We start from the raw sequence: 24,514 nt of genomic DNA, 5'->3' as shown, positions 1-24,514 counted from the left end.
AAAATTGACTCTGTTTTGATGACAACGGGTGGTCACACGAAATATTGATATAATATTGATATAATTTACATTCTTCATTAGCTCATTCACATTTGAATTTTTGTTAATTGATAAAAATAAACAACGCTTCTATTTTTTTTAGGGCAGCATTTCTTCCACATCTGCCTAAAACTAGTCCACAAAAGAATAATGAATTTTGAAATTTTTTGGGAGGGTTTGTCAAATGGCCAGATTGTTGTTCCACCACCCCTAAACCCTGGACTACACTGCAACGTTTTTTTAATGCAACTTTATTTTTACAGCATATATGACACCCGTATCACATTATAAACACCCCTTCTCTTCCTCGTACATCTAAGTTTCTCGCCTAAAGCGATGACGATCTTATAATATAATCCTATAGGTTGCAAGCACAAAAGCCCCGTGCCCGCGACCAGCTGTGCATCGCGGAACCTGGAGCATTTCTATGAATGTAAACCGTGTCTTCGGATAATTGCCCCGAGCTTAAACCCTCGCTTGGTCTTTTCACACTGACTTTTCTCTCCAAAAATGAGTCCCAATTATCTGCGTCGCTCATTATGGGCCTGAATAAGCAAACAGGCATCACGTGAAGTCCTGCGGTGCTCCCAATTCACGAGCCAGAGAACTCTACGAATATAGCGCAACTTTTCGCGACTCAACGCCTCTGTAAATCTTCTGCATCTAACCTCGCCGTTGTTTGCTCATCTCTGGCTTCTCCCAATCCTTCCACAACTTTCTTCGAAGCTAAGCACATTGGACAGAGTAGATAAAAGACGAGAGGAGTTGGTCTGAGCACAAAGACCTAAAAGCAGCATATGGTGACTGGTTATGGGCCGTGCACCCTGCCAGACGGTCATCAAGGTAAATAGGAGTGTGTAGGGGGTTGGGGACATGTGGTTTTAACCAGATTTCATTGTGAGTAGGGAAGACAGATTAATAGCCCCCTCCTGGTTGGTCCCCACTCCCCAATTGTTCTGTGCACAATAGAGGCAGGCGGCGTGCATTAAGCACCCTCCATCCCCCCTTGGGCAGGTGCTGTTTGTGTATGGGGCTGATATCTGCAGTTACAACATCTCATCTGTCTGCCACTCAGCAGCCATACAGACAAAAATCTAATAGCGCAGGGGGGACTGATGAGGGACGATGTGATACAATGAGGGGCTGATGAGAGCTCGGGCTTCTGCCGCACATAATAAATGCAACGCCTCTTAACACATGCTAATAATGCATACTGTATTTGCTCCTCCAAACCAGTGATGATACAAATGTGGTTTATTCCGATTTTTATTTTTTATTTTTTTTAAGCAATGTTGAAAATAAGCCCAAAAAAAAGTGTTAAAAAAAAATAGAATAGTAAAAAAAAAATTAAAAAAAAAATTGAAATCAGATGGCAGAAACCGTGGAAAAAAAAAGAAGTCTTGTTTTAGATACTAACAAGTCCACAGATGTCTCTTACCCTGAATCAACTCAATGTGCTCGGTCTAAAAGCAGATGTAGCTGTCAAGAGGCCATTAATGAGAAGCCAAGCAAATAGGAAGAATGGTGGCACAAGGGCTGGAGAAGCCTGGACATCGGAGAATAGGAGGAAGGTTTTATGGACTGATGAGTCTAAATAGGAGATGGATTGAAGGGACAGAAGGAAGTGTGTCCACCCACCGCCGCAATGAAAGGCTTTTCACAGCGGGTCGTCTACGACCATCAGTTGGCCGTGGTGTGAGTTAAACAATATGTAGAACATCTGGAGTTGGTCACTGATTTTTAATGAAAGGGATCAGGAGAATTACTCGAAGAAGGCAAGATAAAGACTCAAAGACAACTGATGTGAAGAGCAAGCGTACAGAGGTGGTGGGGGGCCTCAAGTACTGATCAAAGCCCCCAATACACATTACATAGGCGGCAGGTATCTCGGCCGACTCCCAGATACAGGAGTGTTCACTCTCTTACAGAACAAAAGGGTCAGCAGTCCAAAAATCAGGATCCTTAAAGGGCTATTCTCATCTCCAAGATCCTAGCCCAATATGTAGTAGGTGTAATAACATTAGCAAATACATCCAAGTAGAAATGTAGTATAGTTTTTCTGATTTGCTCTTTCCTCATGTGTAGGCAGTGCAGGACCTAAGGTGTCCATGGTTACGACCACTAGCAACTAGCTGTCACTATATCAGTGATCGTAACCTTGGCTACCTAAGGTCCTGCAATGCCTGCACATGAGAAAAAAGACATGTCGAATCTGAAAATCTATGCTACATTTCTAATTAGAGGTATTTGCTAATATTATAATTATTACACCTACTACGTATTGGGCTAGGATCGATGAGATAGGAATACCCAGTTAACTCCCCTGACATTACCTGTCTAGGCCCCCAATATATAGACTATCAGGTGATCCTGTTGATATTGGTGGGTTCTGCTGAGGTTACTCTAATGCAGAGGTGCCCAACCTTTTTTGGTAAGAGTGATAAATTTTGTGATTGTACCACTCCCGAGGGCTTCATAAAATTTGGAAGGTTATCGTGATCCAAGACATGTTTCGATAGTGCTACACACCGCGTTCCAAATTATTATGCAAATGCTATTTTTGTTTGATTTTCCTAAAGGGTAGACGTAAATGAGTCAGAATAATGTCCAAATCATCAACCGTTACAGTATAAATCCCTTTTAGAAAACCTCACACTGAGATTTTTTGTCAAAACTTAAAAAAATCTCATAATGACACCATTCCAAATTACTCTGCACAACAGAGTTCTCAAACATTTCATAAGTTGTACAGAGCTTAAATGGTCATTTGTGGAACTTGCGGCATTAAGAGGTCACATTTACTGAAATCAAAAGCTTTTTTTTAATCAAAAACATGTAAACAGGCCAAGTTACATGGTAACCACAGGACCATTTCTTTAATGTCACCTTAGCAATTCTTGCATCCATTGAACTTGGGAGTTTTTGGAGAGTTTATGCTTGAATTTCTTTCCATGATGTCAGAATAGCCTCCCAGAGCCGCTGTTTTGATGAGATTGACCTCCCACTCTCATAGATCTTGCGATTGACCATACTCCAAAGGTTCTCAATAGGGCTGAGGTCAGGGGAGGATGGTGGCCACACCATGAGTTCGTCTGCCCACAACAGCCAATGACTCTGAGGCCTTTGCAGCATTAGATGGCGCATTGTCAGCACGAAGATGATTTTACTACCAAACGCACAGTTCTCCTTTTCATACCATAGAAGAAAGTGGTCGGTCAGAAATTCTATACACTTTGCTGAGATCATTTTCATACCTTCAGCGACCCTTAAAGGGGCTACCAGATCTCTCCCTATGATTCCGACCTAAAACATGACTCCGCCACCTCCTTGCTGATGTTGCAGTCGTTTTGGTACATGGTGGATATCCACCAAGCATGAGCTGCTCCATCCATCTGGGACGGCACTCATCAGTAAACAAGACTGTTAGTCTTCTTAGTCAATTAGTCTTCATGTTTGTCTGGGCCACTGCCACCGTTTGTGAGCACTGTTTAGGGTTGGCCAAATTGTAGGTATATGCACAACCAGGGGTGGATTAGAAGTAGCCATGGTCCCAGACAGTTTGGAAGGTGTAGGTCCTCCCCAGGTACTCGATGTATCACATGACATGTCCCTGTGATAGATCACGCGAGTAACACACAGGTTCTCTGATGCACATCTGTAGATGGAAAACGACAAAGATAGCATAACGTGTCATACAAATTTTTCCCTTATATACAGCACTATACAGAACATAGCGCTATACAAAATAGACCAGGGGTGGGAGAATAATTTTCCCAAGGGCCCACATGACAGACCGTGACTATTGTGGAGGCCGAACCAATAGGCATAAATTAATTCTGCTCAATATAAATATTAACATATTAATTATAATTATATTAATTGTATCTTATTATTGAACAGAATTAAGTATGCTGACATCCCCCTATATACAGTATGAGCCCCCACATAGCCCTCTACATGCAAGATGAGCCCCCTAGATACAGTACGGGTCCGCACACAACCACTACATACAGTATGAGCCCTCACATAGCTCCAATATGCAGCAAGAGCCACCAAATAGCCCTGTAGATACAGTATAAGCCCCCAGATAGTTACATACATACAGTAGGAGCTCTCACATAGCCCCTTAGATACAGTATGAGCAACCACATAACTCCCTATATACAGGATACGCCCCACATAGCTCCCTATATACAGCATGACCCTTAGATTCCAATATGCAGTATGATCCCTACATCCACCTATATACAGTGTGAACCCTCACATATGCTCCTATATACAGTATGAACCCTCACATACGCTCCTATATAGTGTGAACCCACACATATGCTCCTATATACAGTATGAACCCACACATACGCTCCTATATACAGTATGAACCCTCACATACGCTCCTATATACAGTATGAACCCTCACATATGCTCCTATATACAGTATGAACCCTCACATATGCTCCTATATACAGTATGAACCCACACATACGCTCCTATATACAGTATGAACCCTCACATACGCTCCTATATACAGTATGAACCCTCACATATGCTCCTATATACAGTATGAACCCTCACATACGCTCCTATACACAGTATGAACCCTCACATACGCTCCTATATACAGTATGAACCCTCACATACGCTCCTATACACAGTATGAACCCTCACATACGCTCCTATATACAGTATGAACCCTCACATACGCTCCTATATACAGTATGAACCCTCACATACGCTCTAATATACAGTATGAACCCTCACATACGCTCCTATATATAGTATGAACCCTCACATACGCTCCTATATACAGTATGAACCCTCACATACGCTCCTATATACAGTATGAACCCACACATACGCTCCTATACACAGTATGAACCCACACATACGCTCCTATATACAGTATGAACCCTCACATACGCTCCTATATACAGTATGAACCCTCACATACGCTCTAATATACAGTATGAACCCTCACATACGCTCCTATATACAGTATGAACCCTCACATACGCTCCTATATACAGTATGAACCCTCACATACGCTCCTATATACAGTATGAACCCTCACATACGCTCTAATATACAGTATGAACCCTCACATACGCTCCTACATATAGTATGAACCCTCACATACGCTCCTATATACAGTATGAACCCTCACATACGCTCCTATATACAGTATGAACCCTCACATATGCTCCTATATACAGTATGAACCCTCACATACACTCCTATATACAGTATGAACCCTCACATATGCTCCTATATACAGTATGAACCCTCACATACGCTCCTATATACAGTATGAACCCTCACATATGCTCCTATATACAGTATGAACCCTCACATATGCTCCTATATACAGTATGAACCCTCACATATGCTCCTATATACAGTATGAACCCTCACATATGCTCCTATATACAGTATGAACCCTCACATATGCTCCAATATACAGTATGAACCCACACATACGCTCCTATATACAGTATGAACCCTCACATATGCTCCTATATACAGTATGAACCCTCACATACGCTCCTATATACAGTATGAACCCTCACATACGCTCCTATATACAGTATGAACCCTCACATATGCTCCTATATACAGTATGAACCCTCACATATGCTCCTATATACAGTATGAACCCTCACATACGCTCCTATATACAGTATGAACCCTCACATATGCTCCTATATACAGTATGAACCCTCACATACGCTCCTATATACAGTATGAACCCTCACATACGCTCCTATATACAGTATGAACCCTCACATACGCTCCTATATACAGTATGAACCCTCACATATGCTCCTATATACAGTATGAACCCTCACATACGCTCCTATATACAGTATGAACCCTCACATATGCTCCTATATACAGTATGAACCCTCACATACGCTCCTATATACAGTATGAACCCTCACATATGCTCCTATATACAGTATGAACCCTCACATACGCTCCTATATACAGTATGAACCCTCACATACGCTCCTATATACAGTATGAACCCTCACATACGCTCCTATATACAGTATGAACCCTCACATATGCTCCTATATACAGTATGAACCCTCACATACGCTCCTATATACAGTATGACCCTTCACATATGCTCCTATATACAGTACGAGCCCTAACATAGCCTCTGTAGTGCAGAGGGGTTGGTGCAGTGTGACATAGAGGCAGTGACCACAGAAAAGTTCAAAACAAATGTCTTTTATTGTCCAAAGAAACTTACAACTGGAACACAAAAGGTATTCTCCGGATCGCAGCCGGGAAACAAGACAGTCTGTATCTGTAAGTGAGACATGTTGCTTACATTATGTTTTTATATAGTGCTTTACAGTTTGCACACATTATCCTCGCTGTCCCCGATGGGGCTCACAATCTAAATTCCCTATCAGTATGTATTTGGAATGTGGGAGGAAACCGGAGTGCCCGGAGGAAACCCACGCAAACACAGGGAGACCATACAAACTCCTTGCAGATGTTGTCCTTGGTGGTATTTAAACCCAGGACCCCAGCGCTGCAAGGCTGCAGTGCTAACCACTGAGCCACCGTGCTGTCCTACAGGATAAGCTCCACATAGCTCCCTATATACAGTATGACCCTCAGATTCCTATATACAGTATGATCCCTCACATAGTCCCCTTTACATAGTATGAGCCTGCACGTAGCTCCCTAAATACAGTATGGGCCCCCACATACAGTGGGTACGGAAAGTATTCAGACTCCTTTAAATTTTTCACTCTGCTTCATTGCAGCCATTTGGTAAACTCAAAAAAGTTCATTTTTTCTCATTAATGTACACTCTGCACTCCATCTTGACTGAACAAAACAGAAATGTAGAAATTTTTGCAAATTTATTAAAAAAGAAAAACTGAAATATCACATGGTCCTAAGTATTCAGACCCTTTGCTCAGTATTGAGGAGAAGCACCTTTTGAGCTAGTACAGCCATGAGTCTTCTTGGCAATGATGCAACAAGTTTTTCACACCAGGACTTGGGGATCCTCGGCCATTCTTCCTTGCAGATCCTCTCCAGTTCCGTCAGGTTGGATGGTGCACGTTGGTGGACAGCCATTTTCAGGTCTCTCCAGAGATGGTCCATTGGGTTTAGGTCAGGGCTCTGGCTGGGCCAGTCAAGAATGGTCACACAGTTGTTCTGAAGCCACTCCTTTGTTATTTTACCTGTGTGATTAGGGTCATTGTCTTGTTGGAAGGAGAACCTTTGGCCAAGTCTGAGGTCCAGAGCACACTGGAAGAGGTTTTCATCCAGGATATCTTTGTACTTAGCCGCATTCATATTTCCTTCAACGGCAACCAGTTGTCCTGTCCCTGTAGCTGAAAACCACCCCCATAGCATGATGCTGCCTCCACCATGTTTCACTGTTGGGATTGTATTGAGCAGGTGATGAGCTGTGCCTGGTTTTCTCCACACATTAGAATTCTCACCAAAAAGGTCTATCTTCATCTCATCACATCAGGCCAGAGAATCTTATTTCTCATAGTCTGGGAGTCTTTCATCTGTTTTTTTTTAGCAAACTCTATGCGGCTTTCATATGTCTTGCACTGAGGAGAGGCTTCCGTTGGGCCACTCTGCCATAAAGGCCCGACTGGCGGAGGGCTGCAGTGATAGTTGACTTTGTGGAACTTTCTCCCATCTCCCTACTGCATCTCTGGAGCTCAGCCACAGTGATCTTTGGGTTTTTCTTTATCTCTCTCACCAAGGCTCTTCTCCCACGATTGCTCAGTTTGGCTGGACGGCCAGGTTTAGGAAGACTTCTGGTGGTCCCAAACTTCTTCCATTTAAAGATTATGGAGGCCACTGTGCTCTTAGGAACCTTGAGTACTGCAGAAATTCTGTTGTAACCTTGGCCAGATCTGTGCCTTGCCACAATTCTGTCTCTGAGCTCCTTGGCCAGCTCCTTTGACCTCATGATTCTCATTTGGTCTGACATGCACTGTGAGTTGTGAGGTCTTATATAGACAGGTGTGCGCCTTTCCAAATCAAGTCCTATCAGTTTAATTAAACACAGCTGGACTCCAATGAAGGATTAGAACCATCTCAAGGAGGATCACAAGGAAATGGACAGCATGTGACTTAAATATAAGTGTCTGAGCAAATGGTCTGAATACTTATGACCATGTGATATTTCAGTTTTTCTTTTTTAATAAATGTGCAAACATTTCTACATTTCTGTTTTTTTTCAGTCAAGATGGGGTGCAAAGTGTACATTAATGAGAAAAAAAAAATAACTTATTTGAATTTACCAAATGGCTGCAATGAAGCAAAGAGTGAAAAATTTAAAGGGGCCTGAATACTTTCCGTACCCACTGTAGCCTCCTATATACAGTATGAGCCCTGACATAGCTCCTTAGATGCAATATGAGCCCAAACATAGCCTCCTATATAAGATACTAGCCGATGACCCCAACAAAGCCTCCTATATAAAATATGGGCCCCTATATACAGGTGCTTCTCACTAAATTAGAATATCATCAAAAAGTTAATTTATTTCAGTTCTTCAATACAAAAAGTGAAACTCATATATTATATAGATTCATTACAAACAGTATGAGCCCTCGCACAGCCCATATATATAGGCACAAATTCCATACACATATTAAAAAACCCCATATACTCCCTCGCTAGCCCAGATTTCCCTCATTATAATCTGCTTATGTGCCCCAACATAGCAACCTACAGTATATACAGTATGAGCCCTCACTTAGCCCATACATATAGGCACACATTCCATGCACATATTACAACATATACTCACCTTGCTCCCATTTCCTTGGTGCTCTGCTCCGGTCCCCGAGGCTCCACTTCTACTTAAGGCCAGGGCGTACATGTTGGCAGGTGGTGATGTCATTGCGCTGGCACATCACAGCAGATGGCGCTGCCATTCAGTATTGTCAACAGCGGAGCGCCAGGAAAGCCACCTGCCAGGATATGTGCGCCGCCATCCGCAGTGCACAAAACATTACAATGAGGGCAATCTGGCCATGGGACCCCCGGAAACACGGGCCTCGGGCGGTAGCCCAGATTTCCCTCAATACAATCTGCCTTTGTGCACAACTGTCAGCCTGTGGAGGATCCATCACTTTCATATTTGCAGGGCTCCAGAGGCACCAACAGCTTCAGATACCTCTTTGCTGCTTTGTAATGGTATTATAGCAGCTGCAAAGAATTTGTCTGGCAGAAACCTTCCTCATTATGCCTTTATCTGCACAAATCTGTCTCTGCTCTTTATAAGCCACAAATCTCTTCACCAGTACAATGATTATGCTTTTCATAACTTGTACAAGGCATTGCACTACTTGATGCTATTTGGCAGCAGAGAGATAATTTTTCTTCCCCATATTCCTTGAAACCTGTGGCTGCTTAATAATGTAGAGCATCCTTCTTAAGTAGTTTTCCTTTAAACTTGGCAAACTAATTATCACAAGTGTTTTGAGATTAAGTTAAGTGACCCAAAGAGCCTAAGACACAAAACATCCATGAGGTTATTTAAAAAAAACTAAAATTTACATATTTATGAATCTTGGAATGCCGTGTATATGCCCATAATTCCATCCTCTGCCCCCTATATAGCACTTAGAGAAAAGGAGTCTAGATGACCATACAATGAGTGCAGCTATCCAAATACTTTATGAGAGTTACTGAACACAGAGTAGTCAGAGATGGCTGGGGGGCTGCACAGAATGCCACCGCAGATCGCAGGTTGTGCACCCTTAGTCTATTGTGTACAGAGGCCTTAAAGAGGAACTGCCATCAGTTGACAAGTGCTCTCATTTTATTCCCACTGATCCCGAGTATTCAGGTGTTTTTTTTTAATTCTATTAAAATCCCCCATACAGCACCAGAGATATGTGCCTTTTTATTTAGTGGTGATTTTTGTTGTCTTTAGCAAAGGGGCGTAGCTCACTGGGTGATTATGCAAAACAACCTAAAGACACACCCCAGAGGATCCTGTAACCAACGCTCTCCCTAATTAAAGACCATAAAAATAAAAAGGCCCATTTCTCTGGAACTGTATTGAAGATTTTAATAAAACAAAAAATTCCAAAATACATAGCAGAGCATTGGGAATAAAATAATAGCAAGAGGTGGCCGTTTTTTTACCTGGTCAATCCTTTGTAACCTATGAGAGTGTTGACGCTACCAGACTCCTCTGGCAGCAGCTTATCTACCAAAAAAACAAAAGGATCAGCCTTTGTGATTCTTAGGAGCCGGATCCTTCTCTCCCTTGACATCATCAGTTAGGAAAGAGTCGGGGAGGGGGGCAATATTAGACTGTTGGCTGACCCAACCAATAGCAGGTTCGGGCCACTTTATTCTAATGTGAATGGGGGCCTTAGAAGGATTGTAAGAAACCTAATAGTCAATGACTATCTAATTTTAAAAGCTAACCACTTTTGTAATTAACATTAACTGAAAATTTCCTACTGTTCCCTGCTCCAATTTCCTGATTCAGAATTTTCTTTCACTTCCAATGAAGTTCCGTTCGAGTCTCCCAGCATGCACTGGGGAGTCTTAATTGGAATGTCATCAAGTGGCTGGGGCTGCGGTCACTCCCCACAGCTGTTTTAATCGCTCTGAAAACGGACATCCGTTTTGTGTACTGGACTTTTCTCTTCTACAGAACATGCGTTGGTTGTCAATTCTGATGCATGCACGGTATGCTCTGCCTGCTCTCTCCCTTTAATGTGCACTGGCAGTGTGCTCCCTCACTGGCTCGTCACTTCCGTTTACTGAGCATGAGTAAGTTGTAAGTTCTCTGCTCATTTTCCTATAATCCTTTCAATATGCACTCACAGTGCGCTCCCTCCTTGGCTCAAATTAGGAGCAATACGATAGGGGGGAATAATAGAGTGCACTGTCTATCAAAAGACAGCGATTATGACAAAGTGGGAGTGCACATTGAAATCAATAGGGAGAGCATACTGGGCATGTTTGGAACTAACAATCAGCGTGTGCTAAGAAGAATAAAGAACAGCCCATCCCTTAAAACGGACGTCACTGATGATGTCACTGATGAATGCAATAAAATCAGCTGTAGGGAGTGACCGCGGCACCTGCTCACTGATTACATCCCATTTGAGGGAGGTAAAAGAAGCGGTGGGTGTTATCGCAACCCCAGCCCTTTGATAATGTCCTGTATGAAACTCCAGAGTGCATTCTGGGAGAGTCAAGCAGAACATCTCCAGAGGTGAAAAAAAAAAATCCTGATACAGGAATTTGACGTATAGAGGGAACGGTAGTGAATTTTCAGTTGATGCCAGTTACAAAAGTGGCAAGCTTTTAAAATGAAATATACATTGACTATTAGGCTGGGGCTACACGGCGCCATGTGTTGCGTGACACTGAATCGCACCGACAAATTGCAAGATTGGATGTAATGGTTGTAATAATGCAGCGTGTAAGCGCATGTTCACACTGCACACTAAACACGGTCAAAACCCAAGATAAAAACATAACAATTAAATATCCTGCAGTAAACAAACAGGAATAGTGCCTGAAAACAATATAGGGTGCTCAGTTAACATAATTTTGATTAAAAAATAATGTAAAAGCTGTCCCACCACGTCATGGTGACCCTATTCGGGACAGTCCTAACCTCTAATATCTGCAACTTGGCTATTTTTGTTTTGCAGCAAAATGAGATATAAAAAATCGTCAAGCGACAGCAAGTTGTGACAAGTTTCACGTGTGTTTTTATCACGCGACTTTTCATGAAACCACTGTCGTGCAACACGTCTCGCTGTGTAACATTAATCTTAGGTTTCAAGCAAGCCTTTCTAGCTGCTGACAGGTAGGAGGCTTCTATACGTAAGAACAAAGGCATGTTCAACATTCAACATTCCGGTTCCTTCATCTACCTGACATCTGCAGAATGAATGCTGTCCAAATGGCTAATATAAATTAGATGATTGGACGGTGCTGCTGCAAAATGCCCAAGCGAGGTAGTTGTTGGCGAGCTTCTGCTCCCACTCGCTTTGGCATCCTACAGACATCTTGTTCTCCAGTCCCGGTGTGCTGCTGTGTGTGAGGTGCATCACACTTACTTCATGGCCTCAGGCCTCTTCTGACTCCAGGAATCCCTCTTCTGGAACCAAAGCAGCAATCAATCCAGGAGACACGAGGTTTATAAAAACATCCAAACTTTTACTTGGTGAATGGCAATATTTACAGGCAGATGTAGAGGATAAGGCCCAACAGGTTGTCATCTTTCCCACAGGTAGCGGACATTTCAGCCCTGGTTCTCGTTATAAGTAGAACATCCCTTTTACTATCTTCTCTAGCTCTTGGGGGATTTTTTCATTTTGAGATTTCTGGACCTATAGACTTCTACGTGTGACTTCCATCACGTGATGCCAATAACGGACACGTGAAGAGTCTTTATGTGTGCCGTGAAACCCACAAATACAAAATGTACGCGAAAAAATGATGAGTGAATGAGGCCTAACGTGTATGGCCAACCTTATAAGAATGATCAAGCCATCTAAGGGATTAAACTACAAACCTAATTAAATGGGTTTGCATTATAACAACCAAGAAATGTCACCAAACTCTCTCTCTATATATATAAATATACAGCGGTGCTTGAAAGTTTGTGAACCCTTCAGAATTTTCCATATTTCCTGAAAAATTTGACCTTAAACTACATCAGAATATCACAAAAATCGTAAAAGTAGATAATCAACCAAATCAAACAAGTGAGTGAAACATATAACACTTTGTCATTTTTGTATTGAGGAAAATGATCTAATATCACAAGTCTGTGAGTGGGGAAAGTAGGTGAACCCTAAGGATGCAGTCAGGCGGCCGTATAAATCAGAACGAGATCAAAGCACAGTGCACGGACTGTCCAGCAGCTCTCCCGACTCTCCCATCCCGAGTGTGATAGCTGCATAAAAATACAAGAAGCTGTCACGCTCGGGTTGGGAGAGCCGCCAGCCAGTCTGATGGCGTTCCGATTTATATGGTCGTGACTGCGCCCTTAGGATTAGCAGGTAATTTGAGATGTTTTCAATAAATGGGATACCAATCAGGTGTGAGTGGGTGACCAGTTTTATATAAAATAAGAGGGAGCTATAAAATTCTGATCTTCACAACATGTTTGTGGAAGTGTATCATTGGATGAAAAAAGGAGATTTCTGAAGACCGGTTTTCGGCTTCGGATTGGAGCCTTCATCATAAATTTAACGAAGACTCCAGTCTTGAGACAAAAAACAGTTTCTGACTTTGAAAACTCCTCAATAAAAGGTCCTTATTTTAATTACCGCATATTATTATTATTGTTATACATTTTTTAGAGCGCCATTTATTCCATGGCGCTTTACATGTGAAAAGGGGGCAAATGTAAACAAATACAATAAACATGAGCAAAAAAACAAGGCACTTACAGGTACAGAAGGAGGAAGTACCCTGCCCGCGAGGGCTCACAGTCTGCAGGGGATGAGTGAGATGGTTGTGCGGCGGTTCAGTAGGTTGAGGATCACCGCAGGCTGTAGGCTTGTCGGAAGAGGTGGGTCTTCAGGTTCTTTTTGAAGGTTTCTGGGGTAGGCGAGAGTCTGATGTGTTGGGGTAGAGAGTTCCAGAGTATGGAGGAAGCACAGGAGAAGTCTTGGATGTTGTTGTGGGAAGAGGAGATAAGAGGGGAGTAGAGAAGGAGATCTTGTGAGGATCGAAGGTTGCGTGTAGGTAAGTCCCGGGAGACCATGTCACAGATGTATGGAGGAGACAGATTGTGGATGGCTTTGTATGTCATCTTAAGGGTTTTGAACTGGAGTCTCTGGACGATAGGAAGCCAGTGACGGGCTTGACATAGGGGAGAGGCTGGGGAATAGTGGGGGGACAGGTAGATTAGTCGGGCAGCAGAGTGTAGGATGGATTGGATGGGTGCAAGAGTGCAAGTCGCAGCTCGCCGACAATACAGTTTATAATTTCTAAGGAATTCAAGGTAACCTCTAAGCAACTAAAGGCCTGTCTCACATTAACCAATGTTAATTTTCATGAGTCCGTCATAACGAGGACACTGAACAGCAATGGTATGTATGGCAGAATTGCAAAGAGAAAGACAATGCTATCAAAAAAGACCATTGCTGTCCCATCTGCAGTTTACTGAAGATCATGTAGACAAGCCAGAGAAGGCTACTGGAGTAATGTCTTTTGGACAGAAGAGACTGAACTAGAGCTTTTTAGTTTAAATGAAAAATGTTATGGGTGGCAGAGAGAGAAACACTGCATTACAGTATGAAACTTCATCCCATCTGCGAAACACGTTGGTGGTAGTAACATGATTTGGGCCAATTTTCCTACATCTGGGCCAGGATGTCTGCTATCATTGAGAGAACAATGAATTCCAAATTATAGCAGAAAATTTCAAAGGAAAATATCAGGGCGTCTATCAACGAGGTGACTCTCAAAAGAACGTGGGTAATGCAGCAAAAACAACACCCCAAAGCCACAATTTGTTCTACAAAAGAATGGTTAAAGAAGAGTAATGTTAGGGTCTTGGAATGGCCAAGTCAGAGACCTTAATCAGAGTCCTGACCTGAAGGGAGCAGTTCAGAGAAGAAAACCCACCAACACAACAGAGCTGAAGCTGTTTCAGAGGGAGGAATTGGCTAAAATTCCTTAAAACCAATATGACTTTTGTGAAATTATGATGTAGTTTTAGGTCAAATTTATGCAGAAATATGGAAAATTCTTAAGAGTTCACAAAAACTTTCAAGCGTCACAAAATCCCTGATATATGAGACTTTATTTATATACAGTGATACACATCAACTAATGGCGACAATGGTAAGAAAAAAAGGTATACCCTACAGTAGGGCATAAAGATCAAAGCTAATTATTAGGGTCCATTTACACTGCACTGTGTACAGCGTTAAATGGCCTCCAACATGTTTGCTGGTGGGTGGGCAGTTATTTAGTAACTTAGATATAGGCAGACTGTAATAGAGTGTTCAATGTGCATCGGCTGCCATTGTTCTCGGCATCGCAGGTCCTATTTACACAGGACGGACAATGTGCTTCCGAGAATGATTATGTTTTGTACAGCATAAAAAATAATTTCACCCGACGAACAATTGTTTTGCTTGTTTGTTAGGTGATCGACAGCCTGTTAGGACTGCATGATTACCGTGAAACGAGCATTCCTAGGATCCGTCATTTACAATAATCTTGCCATGTAAATGCACCATTTAGGCAGTGCAAACTTAAGGCGCATTTACACAGGAAGATTATCGTGAATGAGCATTTCTAAGAATGCGAAGTTTACAATAATATTTCAGTAAACGGGCTGCTGATCACCCGATGAACGAGCAAAACATTCAGATTAAAATATCAAAAGTTGTTGAGAACAATGGCAGCCGAAGCACTGAGTGATCTATTACAGATCGTTCAGTGCACATTGTTTACAGTGGTCTGTCTCTGTAAGCAGGCTATTAAACGACCACCAATTGCAAAATATTTATTGATGTGTGGTCGTTTAGTGCTGCCGGCTGGTCGTTGTAAATGGGCCTTTAGACTAGACAGTTATAAAATCTGCAAGATTTAAAGGGAACCCGTCAGCAGGATTGTGCTCAGTAACCTACACACACTGTCATGTCGGCGCCATTATACTGATTACATTGATACCTGGTGATGAAATCCGTCTTGTGGTTGTTGTGTAATCTTTATTTTCAGTATTCAGTTAATGAGATTCTCGTGCTCCGGGGTGGGGCTGTGTTTTTTTGTGGTGCTCTGCTTACATATTCATCCTTATGGCTTATGACAGATCACTGATCCCTCAGTGACCCACCCCTATTTTACATACTGTATATCTTATTGTTTGGAAAAAAAAATTACATTCATCATGCAGGTGTCGGCGGCCTGCGCTGTAGCATGATATAATCTATAATATCCATATTTTCTTTCTGCGACCTGTGGTACTCGGCCAGGGATGGCCTGTGCGGCTTAGAAGGATCCGCTGGGGCCGATGGTGATGCAGCTTAGATGGTTTTGTTCACCCCAGGTGGAGCGGAGGCCCCAGGGATACCAGGACAGTCTATGAGGGGTTGTGGATGTTGGGGTGCAGGAATAATCAGAAGACACAGGGACTGTAGTTTCTTTACCTTTAATTGTAGGTGCTGTCCAGAGCACAGGTGACAGGTGGTGTTGGAGGTCTGGGCAGCCTGGAAACAATTCAGAATCCCCCTAAGCAGGTGGATTTGGAGGCCTTCCTTACTGTGCTATTTTCAAGGTTCTTGATGCTTTATGCTCTATTCAAGTCCCTCTCTCTCCTTTAAGTGGAACACTACCCGCATGGCAGGCAGCACGAGCCTTTTCCAGGTGTCACTCTCTCTCGTGGTGACTCTGGGCTCTAGTTTGCTGCTGTGCCTTCAGGTCTCAGTTGTAGCCAGGAGACCTGCAATCTCTTGTCCTCCGGATTCAGTTGCGAGGCCTACAGTCCCCATACAGCTGACATGTGCCCGAAACAGCCGCGGGTGGAATCGCAATTCACCAGCGGCTGTTAACATGTTAAATACCGCAGTCAAACTTTGACAGCCGTATTTAACATGGATGCTCAGGAAGCGCGTCTTTACCCCCTCCCGTGTCACATGACCGCGGGTCGCCGATGGGTTGGCATTAGTGATGAGCGAGTATACTCATTACTCGAGATTTCCTGAGCATGCTCAGGTGATCTCCGAGTATTTTGAGCGTGCTCGAGAATTTAGTTTGTGTCTCCATAGCTGCATGATTTGCAGCTGCTAGCCAGCCTGGTTAAATGTGGGGATTGCTTGTTTGTTAGGGAATCATGTGTTCAGGCTGTCTAGCAGCCGCAAATCATGCAGCTATGGAGACAGAAACTAAATCTCCGAGAACGCCCAAATACTCGGTGATCACCCGAGCATGCTCAGGAAATCTCGTTAAGTATACTCGCTCATCATTAGTTGGCATGACAACCCATGGCATGACAACCCAGGGTCAGCAGGAGACCCCTGTGGTAGTTATTGCTGGATCGCTATGAGCGCTGCCTGGTGGTCGGCGCTTATAGCAAGTCAGCATATTTGCTACATAGAGCAGGGCTGCAGCCCTGCTCTATGTAGCAGAGGCGATCAGACAAGTGTAGCTTCTAGTCTTCCATGGAGACTATTGAAGCAAGTAAAGAAAAATGTTTTTAAAAATACAAAAAAAAAAAATATAAAAGTTCAAATCACCCCCCTTTCGCCCCATTCAAAATAAAACAATAAAAAAAATCAAATATACACATATTTGGTATTGCCGCATTCAGAATTGCATGCTCTATCAATATATAAAATGATTTAATCCAACCGGTAAACGGCGTCTTTTTTTTTTTTTTTTTACAAATTTTGGAATTTTTTTTCACCACTTAGATAAAAGAAAACCTAGACATGTTTGGTGTCTATGAACTCGTAATGACCTGGAGAACCATAATTGCAGGTCAGTTTTAGCATTTAGTGAACATGGTAAAAAAGCCAAATAAAAAACAAGTGTGGGATTGCACATTTTTTGCAATTTCAACGCACTTGGATTTTTTTTCCCAAATTCTATTACACGACATGGTAAAACCAATGGTGTCGTTCAAAAGTGCAACTTGTCCCACAAAAAAATAAGCCCTCACATGGCCATATTGACAGAAAAATAAAAAAGTTATGGCTCTGGGAAGGAGGGGAGCGAAAAATGAAAATGCGAAACCAAAAACACCCCTGGTCGTTAAGGGGTTAAATAATAAAGTATCATGCCAACAAAACATTTCCCCCCACACAGTAAGATACCTCCACAGTAAATTTCTCCACTGTGTCCTCCACATGCACAGCATGATGAGCCTACTATACCTCTCTCAACCCTCCTGGCAAAGTATGATTCCCCAACAGTGATCCCCACACAGCGCTCGATACAGTATAATGAGCTCCACATAGTCTTCCATACAGTATAATGGGCCCTGCATTGCCTTCCAAACAATATAATAGCCACACATAGTAGTCTAATCGGTATAATGAGCTCCACATAGTCCTCCAAAAATAATGGGCCATGCGTTGCCTTCCATACAGTATAACAGCCTCACATTGACCTCAATACAAAATAATGGGCCATGCATCGCCTTCCATACAGTATAACAGCCTCACATAGTCCTCCATACAAAATAATGGGCCATGCATTGCCTTCCATACAGTATAACAGCCTCACATAGTCCTCCATACAAAATAATGGGCCATGCATTGCCTTCCATACAGTATAACAGCCTCACATAGGCCTCGATACAAAATAATGGGCCATGCATCGCCTTCCATACAGTATAACAGCCTCACATAGTCCTCCATACAAAATAATGGGCCATGCATTGCCTTCCATACAGTATAACAGCCTCACATAGGCCTCGATACAAAATAATGGGCCATGCATCGCCTTCCATACAGTGTAACAGCCTCACATAGTCCTCCATACAAAATAATGGGCCATGCATTTGGAGCGCCCCCAGTAGGGCAGTGGGGTACTCGGATCCGGCCCTTCGGTTCTCAAGGGGGATGTCACGGTGGCTGACCCGGTCCATGGCCCTAGGGGACGTCCGTTGATAAAAGGGGGGAAAGGTTTTTAAAGGGGAAATGTTCGTGACGCCACCTGTGGTATTCGGTCAGAGTGACCGACGTGGCTTAGGGGTCCGCTGGGGGTGATGTGACGGCAGCTAGATGGTATACCTTCCCACAAGTGAAGTGTGTCCCCAGGGCTTCCCAGAGTGTAGATGGTGGATGGTGAAAGGCGCAGTGAAGAAGAGGACACAAGGTTGCAGTCTCTTTACCTTTACTGAAGGCTTCAACGTCCACAGTCCAGAGCACCAGATCACAGGGCAGGCAGAGTCCGACCAGTCTGAAGGCAAATCCAGAGTCCCCTTATCCAGGTGGAAATCAATAGCCTTCCTCTAGCGCCTGAGTGTTGTAGTCCCTCCATGCTGAGCTTCTCGGTGAGGTCCTCACAACTATTGTAGATGTTAAGTCTCTTTCTCTCTGTCCCCCTGATGGTAAGGATAGGACAAACCCATATGACTGATGGCCTGAGGCTTTTTACAGGGACCCTATCATGCCCCAGCCCCCACAAGTTGCCACTGTGCCTCCTGGGTATAAGGTCAGGCAGGCAACGTGGAATTAACTGTCCTGCCAGTCTCTGAAGTAAAGCATAGAGGTCCTTACTCCCTCGGTGTTCTGGCTACCGGCTTCTGCGACTCAGAAAGGAGGCAGCCTTTTACAGGGCAGAACTCCTTCTGGTTTCCTCTCCTGTGCTATGACTTCGTGTCTCACCCGTTACAACACAATTCTGTTCGAGTCCTTTCTTAGGATGCTGCCGCACGTGGGGCAGGCGCAGCTCCGTGGCCTTCTATCTAGGCCTCCGACAGGATCCCACCCCTGTCAGGGACCACTCTGTCTGCAGCCCTTAGATGTTCCTCCTTTCCCCTGTCTGCCTGACAGCTGCTGCCTGGGTGAAGCCCAGTCAGCTTCTGCCTAACTTCCTATCCAGCCCACCAGTTTTACCTAATTGTGAAGAGTGCCCTAATAGATAGGAGCATAACTCCACCTGGCGGACTGGAGTGTGAAGTGTGGTGTATGGTTTGTGATACTTGGTAAGAAGATTTCCTTTATTGCCATCAGACGTAACATTGCTCCCCCTTAGAGGAGAACGATATTACTGCAACGACCAGGACCCTGGGGCGCTGCACATTCCATATAGTATAACAGCCTCACATAGTCCTCCATACAAAATAATGGGCCAAGCATTGCCTTCCATACAGTATAACAGCCTCACATAGTCCTCCATACAAACTAATGGGCCAAGCATTGCCTTCCATACAGTTTAACATCACATAGTCCTCCATACAGTATAGTGGGGCCAGTATTGCTTTTAATACAATATTATGGGCTAGCATGGTGATCCATACAGTATAATAGCCCCACATAGTCCTCCATACATTATAATGTCCTCATATAGTCCTCCATAGAGTATAATGGGCTCTGCATTGCCTTCCATAAAGTATAATGGCTCTACATAGTCCTCCATACAGACTCTCTACCAGAGTCTTTTAAAAGGGTTCCTCAACCCCTTTGCATCACAAATAGTTTTGGCCGTTATGACAAACCATTTTTTTTCTTATTGTTTTTATTGTCACATTCCAGGAGCCATACCTTTTTTGACAACATAGTTGTTTATGAGATTATCTTTTTTTTTTTTTTTCGGAATGAGTTGCATCCGTCAGTGGATCCTATTGGGAAACCTCATTAACCCCTTCCCGACATTGGACGTTCTGGCGGACTTGAATTTTACTATATACTGTAATACTGTGGTTGCATTCGCTGGTTCAAAACCACTGGGGTGAACGGGGAAGGGGGGACTAAAACTTAAAGCGAAACTAAACATTTGTTTTTAAAAACATAAACAACAACACAAAACCTTGAATCACCACCCAACACCACCATTACAAATAAAGACATTTTAAAAAGCATTAAAAAATGAACATATTTGGTGATCGTGTAAAAATGAAAATTATACGAGTCTTGTAAACTAGCGGCAAAAATAATTTTTCTATTTTAATTTACAATTTTTTTCACTACTTAATAAAAAAAAAACATCCGGGTTTGGTATTGCCATAATTGGACTGATCTGGAGGATCATGTTGTCAGTTCACTTTTACAGCAGAATAAACATCGTAAAAACAAAACCAAAAAAATAATACAGTTTCAGAGATATGGACCATTTTATTTATTGTTAATTTTTAGGGTGTTTACAAGGGGGCGTGGCTCACAGGGTAATAATGCAGAACAGCCTAAAGACACGCCCCAGAGGATCCTGTGAGCCACGCCTCCTTAGTAAAATCATAAAACAATAATAAATAAAAAGGTCCATAGCTGTGGAACCGAATGGTGGACTTAAAACATAAAAAAAAAAAATAATTTAGGGGAATAGTGGGAATATTTTTATTGTGTTTCAAATTTTAGGCTATTCATTGGGCTGCAGAAATAAAGTGTTCTCAACTTTGTTTTGTAGGCAAAGCACGATTACGGTGATATAAAATTTATATGGTTTTCTTTATGTTTTATTACTTTTGAATGATAAATACACACTTTGAAAAAAAAAATTACTTGTTTTTATGATGACATATTCTAAACGTCAGAAACGTCAAAATTTTTCATCACTTATTTTTGGCGCGAATGATAGTCGTTGGTGTCATTTTGTGTTACAAGCAATGGAAAATAAATGAAATAACTTTCTGTATTTCATGTTTTTTTTATGACCACAAAGTACCATAGAAATACATTTAAAAATCTGTTTCCTTTTCTGTAACGATTATTTTTATATATATCGAATATATTTTTTTTTCCCCGACCAGGACATATTTATTGTTACATGCTTGTTATCCATTTATTTCACATATTGTGCTTCTTATACGGTCACAAAAGAACATTGAAGGGCACGTCAATATTTAAATATTGTTTTTTTTTACTTGATTTCCCCTGTAATGGGGGCTGGTATATCAGCCCTAGTGGCAGTGGAATTTCAGCCTTCAACCTGCATGGCGAAAGCTCAAAAATGAAATAAAACGTCCGGTCTTTCATGGGTTTAGTGAATAGGATATTGTAATGTTTCAGTTCATCCACTGGGGGCGCTGTTCTGTTTCTAATAAAGGAGATTAAAAGGAAAACTCACACAAAGGGAGATCACAGGTAAGGCTAGTTTCGCATTTGCGTTAAAAAATGCAGCGTTTTTAACGCAAACGCATGTGGTGCAAAAAACGCATGTAAACGCGTTAAAACGCTGCGTTTTTTAGACGCATGCGTTTTTGCATGTGGTAAAAAAAAACGCGGCGTTTTGACGCGTTTACATGCATTTTTTCCTGCATTTGCGTTTTTGAAACGCATGATGAGAAGTGTGTGACAGATGCCAATCATCAAAATCAACTAGAAAACCCACTATAAACAGAAATAGCTAGGGTTAGGGTTAGGATCCCTAGTAACTATAGGGATCCTAACCCTAGGGATCCTAACCCTAACCCTAGGGATCCTAACCCTAGGGTTAGGGTTGGGGGGTGGCTTATCAGTGTGTATTCTTGTGTTTTTCTATTGAAACGCATGCGTTTAAAGCTTAAAAACGCATGCGTTTACATAGACAGGAATGCGTTTTTTTGCCGCAAAAAAACGCCGCTAGAAATTACTACAGTTTGCATTTCCACAACAAAACGCAAGCATAGAAACGACGCATACGTCGGCAAAACGCGGCAAAACGCATGCAAAAAAACGCATGTGTTTTTAATGTTAAGTATAGAAAAAAAACGCATGCGTTTTTTTTGCGCTAAAACGCAGCGGCAAAAAACGCAAATGTGAAACCAGCCTTAGTGAATGCGCCTGGTAAACGTGTTTGCACTTTCTTTTACAGCTATCTGTCTGCCTAGCTGCAGCGAGTCGCATGGTTTCTGCGAGGTGCCTGGGGAGTGCAAGTGTCGTATGGGATGGCAAGGTCGGCTCTGTGATGACTGCGTACGTTACCCCGGCTGTCTGCACGGGTCGTGCTCGCAGCCATTTGAATGCACCTGTCAAGAAGGCTGGGGAGGACTGTTCTGCAATCAAGACCTGAACTACTGCACCAACCACAAACCGTGCCACAACGGGGCCAGCTGCACCAACACCGGTCAGGGGAGTTATTCCTGCAACTGCCGAGCGGGATACACGGGAACCAACTGTGAGATTGAGAGCAATGAATGTGCCAGTAACCCATGCAAAAATGGAGGCAGCTGCAACGTAAGTCAACACGCCCAGTCTTTTATCACTGTCCCGCTGGGCTCCGGCTACATTGCAGACTTTTGCACTGGTCCTGTGGCGTAAAGGCAGCTACACGGGAGCGAGGCATTCAGTATCTTCTTTAGCGTCTAGGTCAACTCCAAGTGGTTCCATCACTCCAAGCCGATGCCGATATAAAAGCGCAGCCGCTCCTCTGCCTAGACCGCAAAATCCTCAATGTAGCCCCAGACCAGCTGTGTCCTCATTACAGATCTTATTACTTATGGTTAAAAGGCAAACTCAAACCTCTAAATTAAAAAAAAACTCACCGAATACTCCACCGATCCAGCACAGAAACCCTGGCGGTCCCCAGTGGTTGGTAAGTAACCACTGCAGCTAATCAGTGGCCGCAGTAGTTGTGCACCGTGCTACCGCCATCATGGATTCTACCGCCGAGATGTCAGCAACTCGGTGATGAAGATGGATGGGAGCGTCGCAGCTTCTTTCCTGGATTGGTCGGGGAACATTTTCAGCTTTTTCTTTTTATTTAAAGGCTGGAGAAACCCTCTAAAGGAAAGCTGTGATCAGAATGTACTTACTGATTAAATCGGGATTTTGTGTTATGTGTATTTTATATGAGAAACTAGAAATAATAATTTAGCAATTTTCGCACTGGCAACCGAGGTTATTTTAGACTCATACTTCCTGTTCTTTCAGGAAGAGTTTTCAGCAGGCTCCTTATCATCAAAGGCAGGATTACAATAACAAGTAACACCTCAGTACACTGCTTATAGCACAGGATCCACCATTCACAGTAGGTGATGTCACAGCTCACCTCCTCCTCCTGTACAATGACTGATAGCACCTCTATATACAGTAGATAACACAGGATCCACCATTCACAATAGGTGATGTCACAGCTCACCTCCTCCTCCTGTACAATGACTGATAACACCTCTATATACAGTAGATAACACAGGATCCACCATTCACAATAGGTGATGTCACAGCTCACCTCCTCCTCCTGTACAATGACTGATAACACCTCTATATACAGTACATAACACAGGATCCACCATTCACAATAGATGATGTCACAGCTCACCTCCTCCTCCTGTACAATGACTGATAACACCTCTATATACAGTAGATAACACAGGATCCACCATTCACAATAGGTGATGTCACAGCTCACCTCCTCCTCCTGTACAATGACTGATAACACCTCTATATACAGTAGATAACACAGGATCCACCATTCACAATAGGAGATATCACAGCTCACCTCCTCCTCCTGTACAATGATTGATAACACCTCTACATACAGTATATAACACAGGATCCACCATTCACAATAGATGTCACAGCTCACCTCCTCCTCCTGTACAATGACTGATAACACCTCTATATACAGTAGACAACACAGGATCCATCATTCACAATAGGTGATGTCACAGCTCACCTCCTCTTCCTGTACAATGACTGATATCACCTCTATATACAGTACATAACACAGGATCCACCATTCACAATAGATGATGTCACAGCTCACCTCCTCCTCCTGTACAATGACTGATAACACTTCTATATACAGTAGACAACACAGGATCCAGCATTCACAATAGATGATGTCACAGCTCACCTCCTCCTCCTGTACAATGACTGATAACACCTCTATATAC

At 42.8% G+C, this 24,514-nt stretch overlaps 1 protein-coding gene across 1 annotated transcript in view; it reads left to right on the top strand.

Moving 5' to 3' along the window:
- DLL3 (delta like canonical Notch ligand 3) overlaps positions 1 to 24,514 on the top strand; it is a 104,241-nt gene that overhangs the window by 36,311 nt on the left and 43,416 nt on the right. The window contains exon 5 of the mRNA XM_069746512.1: positions 22,492 to 22,853. Coding sequence (XP_069602613.1) covers positions 22,492 to 22,853 — 362 coding nt within the window. The remainder of the gene's footprint in view (positions 1 to 22,491; positions 22,854 to 24,514) is intronic.

Source organism: Ranitomeya imitator, chromosome 2 (genome assembly GCF_032444005.1).
Source record: "Ranitomeya imitator isolate aRanImi1 chromosome 2, aRanImi1.pri, whole genome shotgun sequence".
Classification (NCBI taxonomy): domain Eukaryota; kingdom Metazoa; phylum Chordata; class Amphibia; order Anura; family Dendrobatidae; genus Ranitomeya; species Ranitomeya imitator.
This window is presented reverse-complemented; position numbering and strand designations above follow the sequence as displayed.